At 37.6% G+C, this 13,665-nt stretch overlaps 1 protein-coding gene across 1 annotated transcript in view; it reads right to left on the reverse strand.

The window, feature by feature from the left end:
• Positions 1-10,046, reverse strand: part of rab28 (RAB28, member RAS oncogene family) — a 44,125-nt gene extending 34,079 nt beyond the window's left edge. The window contains exons 1-2 of the mRNA XM_024283635.2: positions 9,362-10,046; positions 2,187-2,283 (exon numbers count right to left, since the gene is read on the reverse strand). Coding sequence (XP_024139403.1) covers positions 2,187-2,283; positions 9,362-9,436 — 172 coding nt within the window. The 5' untranslated portion in view covers positions 9,437-10,046. The remainder of the gene's footprint in view (positions 1-2,186; positions 2,284-9,361) is intronic.
• Between the last annotated feature and the right edge of the window lie 3,619 nt (positions 10,047-13,665).

Raw genomic sequence — 13,665 nt, forward strand, 5'->3', positions numbered from 1 at the left:
ATAGACTCAAGTACTAAACATTAGCTGTATAGGTTTTAAGGGAGATACAGTGTGAGGCTTTATTTCTGTGAGTTTGCCTACGAGAAAATAACAGTTTTATGTGGTGAGTTGCAAAGATTAGTTGAATAGGTGCGTCAGTGACGTAGATATAATATGTATTTGCTCTGTCCTGTGTCCACAGAGTTATGAGCGAGAGCAGAACCTGACCTTGTGAGAACCAGAAAAAAGGGCTGTTTGCTGAGGAGAGCTGGAGAACTTTCAGAGTGAATAAGCCTGAAAAGTGGCAGACACTCTACAATGAGGAGGTGCAAGAAAGACACATTCATTCCACAGTTAAAGACCCACTCCCATGAAAACTGTGTTTTTGATGATTTTAACATGAATTAAGTGACTTTTTCCCACGATGGGGGACATATCTAACTAAAATAAGCTTAAAATCACATTTCTGAGTATTTATTTATTCAAATCATTGTGAATCAGGAGCAGATGAAAAGACATCATTTGAAAAACTCACGGAGTGGAACACAAGTTTCGTGCTTTGCTCCATTCTGATGCATCCACTTGTAGACAACTAGAGTCATATACATTTTCCGTCCGGTACTGAATTTGTGTTAAGGTACCGGGTTAGGGTACCGGTATTGGACACGTCCCGAGGACTAGTTTGCGTCCAGTACCATATCCGGTATTGCGTCCTGAGGGTTGCGGACCCTTGATTTTATGAACAGCCAACACATAAAGAAACGACAAGTTGGTGACACCCAAAAAGTGGCGCGGAGGGGTCCTCAACCAAATGTCAATATGTGATGACTATGGGATGAGAATGTGTTGGCTGGATAACTCCAATATTGTACACCATTGTTGTACGATTGTAATGTTAGGTTGGGGTATGAGGGTGGTAGACCAGGGGTGTCAAACTCAATCACGCACTGGGGCCAAAATCTAAAACACACCTTAGGTTGCAGCCAAACAAGATAAACATTTATTTAACACACTGAAACTACATTTTTACAGTAAAAATGCAATTTGATAACATAACTATGAATAAATATAGACAGGAATATTATTCCTGAATAAATCAACTTAAACCTTATATAACTTTCAATATTTCACTCTATGTAAAAATATATTTTGTCAAAATTATACAAGTTAGAAATAAACTAAATGTTAAAAAAGAAAAAACACTCAAATTTCATTAGTTTTACATCATTTTATGTGAAAAAATCACACTTATAAATATGGCAAAAGATTTTGATCTCCATAAAATATATCCTGCTATAACTAAACAAATATGAACATGCTGCCAAACAAAACAAACAAACAAAGCCTGGAAATCAAAATAAAACTTGTGCTTTTTAGCAAAAACAACTCAAATTTCTACGTTTTCTTTGCTATGTGTTTTGTTCCCTGGCTGTTTTACTCTGTTTTGCCCTTAATTAATTTATCTGATTCTGTTTATTTCTTTCTGTGCCATGAGTGAAAGGAGGGAGACGATGATGACATCCTTGTGATGTAAGACAGAAGTCATTCTGACTGATCTCTCAGACGCCAAGGCTGTAGTATTGCTTCAATGTATTAGCAAGATAACAATAATAATAATAATAATAATAATAATAATAATAATAATAATAATAATAAAAACATAAAATGATCTGGAGGGATATAAGTACTGGATACGGCCCTCGGGCCTTGACTTTGACATGTGTGGTAGAGCGTGCAAACAGATGGTGACGGGAAGTGGGGATGGGCATACTTCACACTGACAGTCCCGCTCACAACTCAAAGGCAGATTTCTAATAAACTACTGCTGCTCTACAGAAACTACGTCCTAGAAAACGACACTGTTTTGTTTACTAAAAACAGTATTATTATAGTTAAAAGACCACTGGGAAGACTTTTACAATAGATTAAAAGATGATCGGGGTGGGAAAAAAATGAAAACGTTTTAAAAAGAGTTGGATTATTACTCTTTGTTAGGCTTTAAAAGACTTTTCTGCTTATACTTAAATGTGAAGGTTCAGATAAAAAATAATAAAATTGCATTATGTAAGTCAAAGAATAAGATTTTCAAATGCACATCCCCTTTTTTTTACTAAAATCAGCGGCGTGACGGTGTGCTTGTTCAACAGACGTCTGCGCTGTGTCTCTGAACAAGCAAGCACTCCCTAAAGATTACAAAGGTGTCTCACCTGGAAGGCTTATTCTCTTCAGAAAGAAATCCAGGCCTATGGTTTGTTTGTACTGCTTACCAAAGGACTCCTGTGCAAACCTGGTGGCGAGTGATGTCTGAAACAGAAAGACAAAAGGAGAGATGTAGAGAAAGACTGCCAGACACCTCAGCCTGAAGCCATGTGAGGCAGTTACAGCGAGTGTTTGAAAAGGGAAATGATTTCAGGAACAAAGGTGAAGTGTTCATTCGAGATGTGTTATTTGTGTGATATAATGTCTACACAGGTCTTGGAGGGAAATGCACGGCAAAAGGTGTTTCAGAAAAGTGTGTTTTAAAAGTGAATATGGGATGAGACTTTTGAGAGATTGTATTTTAGAAAATATTCTGATATATTCACTTTCATTAATTTTGTTAAAAACCCATTCCACTGAAAATGGTGTTTTACATTTTTTCTCATGATGGAGGACATATATGAAGAAAATCACGCTTAAAGTTGTGTTTCTTTAGTGGTCTTCTTTATTCAAATCTTTATGAATCAGGAGCAGAAACAACAATATCATCTGAATAAGCTTGTAGTGACAAAGAAACTACGATCGGCAGGCCGGACACATTCTCGCTCCCAACTTGTCACATGTTGGCGTTTGGTTAAGGACCACTCCACGTCACTTTTTGATGTTTTGGTTGCCCCCAACTTGTCGTTTTTTTGACGTGATGGCTGTTCGTAAAATCAAGGGTCTACAAGCCGGACGCGGTACCGGATGCAGTGCTGCATGAGAACTGCTCCTAACTCCGGTACTGCTACTCTAACCCAGCACCAGACGCAGTACCAGATGTATTAACAGATGTGTTACCAATTCAATTCAATTTGTATTTATATAGCTAAATATCACAAACAATTGTCTCATCGGGCTTCATGCCGGTAATTGTACAGAAGCAGAAAGTCGGTCATAAAATATAAACAATATCTGATTGCGAAGCTAAACTAAACAGACTCTGCACCTGACCCAAACCAGTACTAGACGCGGTACCGGACGTGAACCGGTACGGGTTAGGGTTAGGGTATAGGTACTGGGTTAGGGTATCGGTGCGCTCCATGTCCTGGTACTGGACCGGCTCTGGTTTGTGGTCTGGAGCTGAGACCTGTGATTTAATGGGAACAACCATCACGAGTTGGGGACACCCAAAGCATCAAAAAGTGATGCAGAGGAGTCTTTAACCAAACGTTAATGTGAAACGATTCAGGATTGAGAATGTGTTGGCAGACCACAAGCTCCAATGCATTATAGACAAATAGATCCATGTACGTCTTTGTTTCCCTGGTCTGAGCTGAAATCTGGATCAAAACCGTACAGCTGGATAGCTTCAGTATTACTCGCCATGTTTGGGGTTATGAGGGCTGTAAGCTAGCAGGAAAGACGTAAACAAAGGGATGATGGGAAGTCAGGGGAGACCTATTGCGGGCCAACAGTCCCGCCCACATCTCATATTTTCAATGAACTCCTGTTGCTCTGCAGAAAGTATGTCCTAAAAAATTACACAGGTGTTTGATTATGATGGGTTTTTTTTATTTTCCCTAAAAATGTCAATCATTTTTTAAAAGAACACTGGGAATGCCTTTAAAATAGATCAAAAGATCATCAGAGTCATCATTTCTGTGCATTTTGAGAATTCATTTTTTTAGGAAAGCAAAATGTGAAGCTTTATGCTAAAAAAAACTCCTGCATCCAACTTTCAAATAGTTAAAAAGCACAATTGACAAGAAGATGATGTAACTGCCCGCCTCCTCCGCCCTATTTAGGACCCAGACTGTCAGTGAAAACCTATGTGAATTACAAACACAGCTGTTGGAGCATGTGTCATGCCTCTATGACCATCATTGTCACTGCATGCGTTATAAAAAAAACGGGGGGAAAACCTGCTCTCCTGAAATCTGTGGGAATTCATGGTGCCGGCTTTCCGTGCCAACTTTAATTCATTTTGATGGATGGAAATAAGAAAAAAAAACATCAGTGCCAAATGTTTGTGAAGCATCTCAAGAGAAGTAGGATTAAATAAACACAACAGAGAAGGAAAGCTGCAGTCTTCCTTCAGCGCTCGTGTGAATCAGGTAAAAGCGTTTAATGTGCTACTCAACAATCACTGTGAGTTTAAGGATTTCATCTAAATTCTGTCTTCCAATCTATAATGCTTTCTTTCACCTGAGCCTCTGCTCTTCTCTTCCTCCGTTAATACTCAGAGGGCTTACGTTTAGCCAAACGGAGCTTAAAACACAACAGGATTTCCTTCAAATGGGGCATTGTTGTTTAAAAAACAGAAAAAACCCATTATCAAGAATTACCCATAAATCCCCTTCAAGTCAAAGAAAGCTAAAAAGCTTACTTTGCTTCTTGACATAGTCATTTTTAATTTCAAAAGCCTCAATTTATGTCTTAATGTTTAGTCTAGCTGGGATTTCTTGTTTTTTACTGTGATGTTTAAGTAAAATGTGTAAGTCTGATGTTTTTCTGTGTGAAAAAGCTAAAGTTCATAGATTTAGTAATCAACATGCTTTCATTTCTGCCTCATTCTGCAGAGCGTGTCACACCCACGAGTGTGACTGAAAAATTACCAGACATGACTGACGCAGAAAGGATACAATTATCTATTGAAATAGCCCCAAACAATCACTGGAAACACCAGAATAACAAGCTTGGACAGCAAAAATGTATTCCACATGCTCCTTGCTGGCCTCCTCAGCCATTTGTCTTGGCGTTACAGAAGCTCTGCTTCCCCTCCGAAAGTAAGCCCTTTTTTTTCACAAAACAATTGTAACTAACCAGTAAATGTAATGTCTGAGCAGGAAACAGCGGCGTGTCTCTGCCGGGAAAAGAGAACATTCAACCAAAACAAGAATTTCTAAAAAGGAAAGATATATTTATTCCATTTTAAAAGACCCACTCCAATCCGGATTTATTTTAAAAGTGTTCCCAGTGGTCTTTTAATTAGGATTAACTCAAACAACCTGTTTTGTTGTCTATAGGACATAGTTTCTGCAAAGCGGCAGCCTTTGAGTTGCGGGAGAGAGCATTGGTGCAGAGTAACCCCGCCCCCATTTCCCGTCATCCATCTGTTAATACACTCTCCCACTAGCTTACAGCCCCTCTAAACCCCAACCAAACAATAAAAATGGCGGGACATATTTGAGCTTTCCAGTCGTAGTTTAGATCCAGGGTCCAGGTCAGACAAGAAATTGATCTATTTGTCAAGAAGTGGATGGATCAGAAAGGAGCAGGGTATAGGGACCTTATGGCTTGCCGTACCAACTCCTCCGCAATAAATATAAGCTTTTTCTGACCATATTTTTGTGTCTGCTCTGATTCACAACAACTTGAATAAAGAAATACTCAGAAATGCCATTTTAAGCTTAATTTTTCTTGATCTATGCCCTCCATTAGGAGAATGGAGAAAATGTTAAAAACCCATTTTTTTGTGGAGTGGTTCTTTAAACTCTGATTAGGAATTTGACAGTGCCGACACCTTTACCTTTTTTATTCCAGAGGTCAAAGCACCTACGAAAAGAAAACTCTGACACTGAAGGATCATAGACAAAAACTGACCAGTTTGCAGATTCAGCCTCGCATCTAAAGAGCATGGCTGAATGTGAGACTTTAGACAAACATCTTCCTCAGGTGGACAAGCCTCCCCACATCAGGTTTCTGAATGGACAACTCAGCACATGCAGAAAGAGCGCTGAAAACGCCGTCCAAGAAAAACTGATCCGATTGCAATTTGCTCAGCAAATTGACATTAATAACAGGGGAAACTGTTATTTGAAAGACATTCAAAATGTCAGTCAGCGTAAATGAGGGGGGGTTGGGCTTCTGTTTTCTCCCCAAAACACACACGCAGGTAATTCTGTCAGACAGTGACGGGCTGACACCTGGCAGCACGGGGAGAAGCTTCATTAATGAAGCGTAGCTACTGGGAATTGAGTTTTCTGAACGCACACACTCAAAGACTTTTTTTTCATCTTTTCAAAGTAAGTAAGAGCATTTAGACTTGCCAACTACAGTTTTCTTTCCCCTTGAGGGAAGAAGAGATTATTTACAAAAGCACTTCACATCCCTCTTTGTCTTAGAATCACAATCAGGCCGGGATTCAAGATGCAGCGAAGAAGAAAGGTGGCAGAACTGTCATGACAACCTCCATGCTTTACTGCAAATGATTGTTTGGTGTGACTCAAGAAAAATTCCACTCATGTTGATGTTGATGTTAGGGTCTTTTATTCTAAGTCTTGAAAAAAAAAAATTTAATTTCTCAGTCTAGGGTTTGTGAAATGAACAGGAAGCAACAGCATGCTTAAAGCTTCAGCAGAAATAACAAAGAGATGCAATGAACATGTTATTATGAGCTCAATCCATGAAACAAACAAAAGAGACTGCCAAGTGGTGGCGTGTGCAGCCACAACTGAGGAAAATGCATCATTTTTTATTTGAAAAGCAGAAAGAATTCTCTTAAAATAAATGCTCAACAACCCTGACAGAGAAAACTTTATCAGACAATGCACTTTAAACAAAACTGTAAAATCATTGAGCCAAAAATTTACTTTTTATCTCTCAAACACCAGGGCTCCAGAGCCACATTCACTCTTTCATTCCTCCAATTTGAATTTTGGTTCTGGTTAATAGTTTTTTAACGTAGTAAGTTTTGTGGTGGTTTATTTGTAGAATAATTTAAAGCTCATCTTCTGCAGCTTAACAGTATCTAGTTGCTGTTCAGAGGCGAAGTATAGAAGTGCATTTACGTGGATAGATTTTTTTTTTTATGTATTCTACCCCAATTTTGTCATGTTTACATTTGATAGTATAAGGAATTTAACCTGTCATGTTAACAGATTTGCCTTGTTTTACTTTTTTTAATTGAAGTAATTCTACTGCAGCTGGAAGATGTTATTTGACACAGTGTGTATTTTATTTTGAAAGGAACTTGTATATGCAGCTGTCAAAAGTAAAATAATGTTATTTATAAGAAAATATAATACTGTTATAATTCAATTGTTGTAAATATTTGAAAGCTACATTTTATAAATTAATAGCTTGAAGGTCACAAAAACATAAAGTTTTTTTAAAAGGTGAATTAGAACTTTGCAGCTGTCAGTTTTAGTCAGTAAAAAATTGGACCAAATGACTCTTTCAGTTTTAAAGGTTGTAGATCAAAGACAAATTGTTAATCCAACCTGTTAATTTAAAGCAAATCAATCAAAGTAGATTCTCTAGCTAACGTTCATCCCACTTCAGTACAGTACACACTCTGCAGCTACGCTTAACTCTACATGCGATGTGGATTAAGGGCTGGGTAGTCTTAATAGGTTTACGACAACAGGCAATGGTCGACATAAATCCATGATGGTATTCTTAAGGGAAATTTGAATCTTTCTGCATAATCTTGGAGCTGAAAGAAGTGGTTCTCTTTAAACATATTTATGCTTTAACTATTCTGTACAAACTCTGTCATCAGAGCTGCAACTTCTCTGGTACTTTTTTATAGTTTCAATCTCCTACAGAGGAGTAAAATAAAAAAATATATATATAGTCACAATGCTTCATGAAGTCTTAGGCGAACATCAATTTGAATTATGACTTTGTATTCACATACAGATTACAAAGTTCTGTAAAAACCCACTATGCCCCATAAGCAAAAAGTGGCCCTTGACCTTTATTGAGAAGTTAAGAATTCAACTCTAATTCTTCCCTTTGTAGCAACGTCTTGGTGCTGCTCCTTACAATTTTTTTGCATCTGCTTCAGAGTTTGCATTAATCTGAGTTTCTCATTGTAAAATTGTATATTCATTGTTTATAAAAGTTGCTTTTCAAAACTATTTTTTCCCAGAGTCGGCCTGGTTGTTAGCCAAAAATGGGCAATAAGTAAGCATGCTTTTTTTGTTTTTTGAGAAGAATAGAGGCATTTGTTTCTTTGACCAAAACCATAATCGTTTGTACTTCTGAATACGATCCCGATTTGTGTTATTTTCCTGTTTAAATTCAGAAATTTTGCATTTAATAGTGAAGAAAAAATGTAACTTTTCATGTGAACCTAAAATTAATATTGAGAAACATCCTATTATCTTTCCTGTCAGACTTTTCTTTGTTTTACGTTGGGTCTTAAAAACACAAATTCACAATAATTTTGACAAAAATAGGTCTAAACATATTTCTGTTCTATTTGAGGAAATGAAAAGTATCCCACTGGAATAACATTCCACCACATTGTTCATTTACTTCTTGCTAGGGAGCAACATGTGTAACACCTGTGAATGTTGCAAATTTGACTACATTTTTTGCAAGGTCAAGAAAAATGTTACCACAGATATTTATTTACACCTAAGAGTAAATGCTGATGCTTTTTATCTTATATTTTAATAGAGCTGCTCAGACTTTTAGCCTAAATTTGCTTTTATTTGCTCTTTTGACGCATCTGTTTATGTGTTTTATTGCTGCCCCAAAATATGCCTGTTCAAAAATAAAAATAAATAAACATATTTAAAGTCTGCTATTACATAAAAAGCCTTGGCAAAAGTTTAAAAAAGTAGCACACTTAAAGTTTATTTTAGAAAGTATGCTTGAGTATAAGTATAGTAAATTGACCATGTACGTGTAGTTTAAGAAGTTCAATTAAATACGTCATCCCACTAAATTACAACAATTAAAGTTAACAATACATAGATAGAAAGGCAAATTTCATGCATACTGTCTCATTTTACTGTACTGTACTTGTAGTACACTAAACTGGACTACTTTTAATAAGGGGGTCCAACACACTGCCTTCACATCCAAATGAATTGACGTGAGCGTCCACAGCTTCACTGTTTTTGTAGTTTTATTGACAGGAAAATGTGTCACATATTTCGTTTCAACGTCTAAAACAAGATAAAATAAACAGGGTAGTATATTCATTACTTGTTGACTCGCTGTTGTTAATTAAGGTCCTTAATTGTTAGCTTTGTTTCGCTGACAGCCCACTTAGCTACCTTAGCGTCCGTCGCCATGGCGACGGGGAGGACAGCGCCGTGTCAGCAGGAAACGCCAGCGGGATGCCATCCAAACACGGATCCAGCGACAAAAACAAAACAGTCCAAGCATAACCCCGATGCACGAGCGCGTGTCAACCTTCTCTGGCGTCTGTTCGGGGGGGTGTGCGTGTTTGCGACAGCCTTACCTTCCCGCAGGCTCCGTCTCCAACCACGACGATTTTCAGCTGCTTGTCCTGGCTGTCTTCCTCCGAGTCCGACATGCTGCTGAGCTGAACTCCAACTGCAACCGTCTGCCAAACCGGGGGGGGGCTCGAGGGCAGCCGCGGGTCGCTGAGAGCAGCTCTCGGGGGTGATCACAAATGGATTAAAGCGGAGTTTAGTGGGCAAGCAGACGCCATTTTGACTCCACCGACTCTGGCTGCAGCTTTCTCGCTCGGCGCGGTCCACTCACGCACTGCTGCGGTGACGAGGTTTATCGCACAGGCGGGAGCGGTACTTTCTGATAAAGAAACGAACCGGAGACTGAAGGCGTAACGCTCCGGTCCAAAAATGTTACCGAGCACTGGCGTAAATATCTTCTGTTTACGGCAAAAGATAAGCACCGGAAGTGAGGGAGCACGATGGTTGAGTCCTGTGAGTGACGCTCTGCCGTTGCCATAGCAACATAGGTCAAAGTGCAAGAAGAAGACCTAATAAGAGCTTTTGATTAAAAAAAATTATAATAAAATAAAAATAAATCTAAAAAGATAAACTACTTTCTTGAATAATATGAACGTATATTTTTTCGTTACCTTTCTTGGATTTTTAAAAAATATATTTTTATTTATATTCTGAATAATGGAGTCACATGGGAAACATTGCAATGGTATTTTTGACATATTTTTTAAAAAATATATAAACATAAATACAAAAGAAAAAACGATGTATGAAATTAGGAAAAAAAGTGACATTTTTCTGAATGGACAACACAAAACGGGAACATATTTTCTAATTTAATCTTTTATAAATAAGTTTCCACTATCTAATTTTTGGTCATCTGAAGGATTGGTAAACACAAACTTTGTGTGTCGCTCTCTATTTGTTATTTTCTTCACATGTGAAAACATAGAAGTTCTATTTTAAGGGCCAACTTCCACAAACATTTGATAAATCTGGACTATTTTAATTTTATTTGTTTATTTTAAATGATATGAAATACTAAACTTGAAACATTCAGTAATTGAAGAATTGTCCTGTTTGGTCTAAATTTAGATTTTTTTTTACTAATTAAAGTAAATGAACTGATGTTTAAGTCAGCATGCTGTACTTTAGGTTTGTAGTTTTGCATGGGGATTTGCAGCTACAGTGAAAACTTCCTGCAAGATAATGTTGTGGAATTTCAATCTTAATCTAATATTGATGAAGTTAGATTACATTTGAATAAATAAATAAAGCATTTTAGACTGAATTTTTATGGAACAATATGGTTCATTTTTCCCAAATTTTATTCTTAAATATTTATTCAAAGTTGTTTCACATTTTTGTTTTGCAAGTTGTTTCTTAACATTTAAAGTTAATGAGTTCAAATACTTTTCAAGGCCAAAAATCCTCTTCTGTCGATGCTCCGAGGTCTTCTTGAATCTGCGTTTCTGTCTGCAGGTGGAGTGCAACCTGCAAACGCCTGATGCTGCACCTATGGATGAGCTGCTGTGCGTGTTTTTGTTTTGCTTTGTTGTCTTTATTTTATTTGTTTAAGCTTCACAATAGTCATTCTGGTAAACGGGGGAAATATAAGAAAAAAAGGACATGCATTGTGAACTGCGTGGACGTGCGTGTGCGCGCCGCTAAAGTTTTTCCGACGCTGTGGAAATGGATGAAGAGGAACCGCGTCCTTTATGGTCCCTTCCGCTGCTGTGCTATCTTCCCAAGAGGCCAAGGAGATCCGGATGCAAATTATAAGAAAAGGCAGTTGAGGTGCAGATGACACAATGTGGTATTGTTGTTTTTTTTCTTCTTCTTTAAGTCTTCACATTTATTAAATAACAATCAAAATGCTCAAATCCGACAGCTAATCAATCGCACATTTGTATTTGTGGCTATTTTGTGCAACTTTTAGCTCCACTAAAGTAGTTTTCAAAATAAAAGTTGCTGGCTGTTTTAACTGTATTTTACTTCATTTATTTTCAGATTTCATGCAATTGTTAAAATCCAAATGTATTATTAATTGTATCCAAATAAGACAAAAAAACAATACATCAAAGCAAATTTTGTTTGTTCATTTTGTTAAATTCAAGTAAATTTTAAATCGGAACAAACGGGCCTGCAGATGAAAGCCTTTGACATTTTATATTTTGAAACTGTAAAAGTCTGTCTGAGTAGCGCACAAAAAAGACAATCTGAACCATGAATAAATGTTAATAGGCATATTTTTTATCGCTGTTCGAATATTTTGACATTATATTTTGGAGGTGGGTTTGCGCTTTTCTCAAGAGTGATGTCTTTTATTTTGATATTCGTTCTTCTGTTTCCTTTAAACCTTTTGACCAATGTCACAAATTAGATGCGTTCTGTCTATGTACATTTTTACATGAACATTTTGAGTTATTGCAGGTGTATGCACTAACGTGAAGATGGCAATAAAGCTATGGATTACAGTTAAGTGCTCTTTGTTAAATAAAAAAAAACAATTTACTAAAAGCCTTTTCTGTTTATTGTCGTAGCGCATCTAAAAATTGCAATTTCTTCTTTCAATTCAGTGAACATTTATAGTGTCTGTGTTTGAATAGAAACACGTTCAGTTAAGTTCGAACTTCAAGACAAGGCTTAGTAAAACAAATAGCTGTCTAATGTATACAAAACAATAAATAGTTGCAAGCAAAGTTTGATTTTCAACCAAAAATCCAATTTATAATCTGTTTATTTAGCTCCTCCTCCTCATGATATCAGTATTTTGCGGCTCTGTCGCAGGTTTTCAAAGCAAAGTTCTCCAGGTTCCATGTGACCCTCTTCATGCGTAAATCTCGGGTTTGTGTTTTCTCGGGACTCCGTGTCCTCTCATGAAGTGTTTGCATTTCTAGAAAGGGTGGAACGGAAGAAATATCGTCTCTCTATCTTAGACATCTCCTTATGCAGGTGTGAAAGGATGTGGGATTGTCCTCCATCCTTTTGCGCAAGCTTGGAGCGGCAGAGCCGCAGCTGAAGGCCGTGCGTCGTCGGTGCGTAAACACCTCCATCAACAGCATCCAATGTTAGGACAAAACAGAGAAAACATTTTTTCTTAATGGAATTCCTTTAACAACATCAGGGAGGGTTCTTCGGGTTCTGCACAATCCAACAGGGATGCGCGCGCACCTCTTCCTGACCTGCAGGCTGAAACTAAAACTCCACGTGACTCTCCCACTCAAATCCAAGTGAAATACCTGCAGCTCCAAAGCAAAACAAAGGTTGTAGTATTTTCTGCTTTGAAGGACGTCTACCTGCTCAGGGCGCAGAAGGAGAGCTGCCCTCTTCTCCCTCAAACTGTGACACGGTCCTCCTTAACCCCGGAACACTCCTCTCCTTGTGCTGACACACAAACCCCGAAGGTAGCTGTCAGTTCGCCCTGTCCGGGAATCACGGAGCTATTCATCACTGTTTGACACGTTTGGGGGTAAAGGGTCCAAGAGGCTGACTTTACGACTGAGGGGGGAGATTAAGAGGCAAGCTTAATTATTACTTATCCAACTGTTTGTCTTTTTAATTCTTCCTTAAAAATATTAACAAAAAATGTATTAATTCCTGCAATCTATTAAATAAATGATTAAATTGTATTTTCTGTTTAGTTATCTTATTATTTGGAAAACACATTTAATAAAGCAAATATAGAAGTTTGATGTCAGATAAAGTTGCTTTTTTATGTTTCTAAAAACTTTTTTACTCTAAATGTCCTTCCAAATAAAACAAAAAATACACAAAATAAACTCGAGTTGTAAAAAACGCATAAAATCATTCTTATTTGCAGCAAAATCAAAATATGACATATAAAATAAAGCTTCTTTTCATGCTTCATATGCCTTTAATGTTCTTCCATCTATAAGCATTCTGTTCAGACAAATAGAAGATTTCAAACGGGGGGGGGGGGGTCTCAGCCTGTCCTGCTTTCAGTCTGACACCAAACATGCACGTCATACAAAGATAGTGAAACCTAAGATGCTCAAAGTGCTGAAATAGTTTAAAAACACAGCAAGAATAAAAAAACACACACACAAACATATATATATATAACAGTAAACGAAATGGTGGAATATGGCTGCTTCCAATCACTGCAGAGGTAGGAAAGCGCGCGTAAAATGTCAACCACCCGCGTCCCTTTAGTCCAAGGGTCCTCGGTGGTCCATGAGAGAGTCCCAGGAAACTGTGGAATACGTTTTTAACATTATTGTTGTTTTAGTTTATATTTCTTTTACTGCAGTGTTGAATGCCACACTGATATATTGTCTGGAGGCCCTGTCTCTCCAGTCGCACATTTTGA

The sequence above is a fragment of the Oryzias melastigma genome, linkage group LG10, assembly GCF_002922805.2.
Source record: "Oryzias melastigma strain HK-1 linkage group LG10, ASM292280v2, whole genome shotgun sequence".
In the NCBI taxonomy this organism is placed as follows: domain Eukaryota; kingdom Metazoa; phylum Chordata; class Actinopteri; order Beloniformes; family Adrianichthyidae; genus Oryzias; species Oryzias melastigma.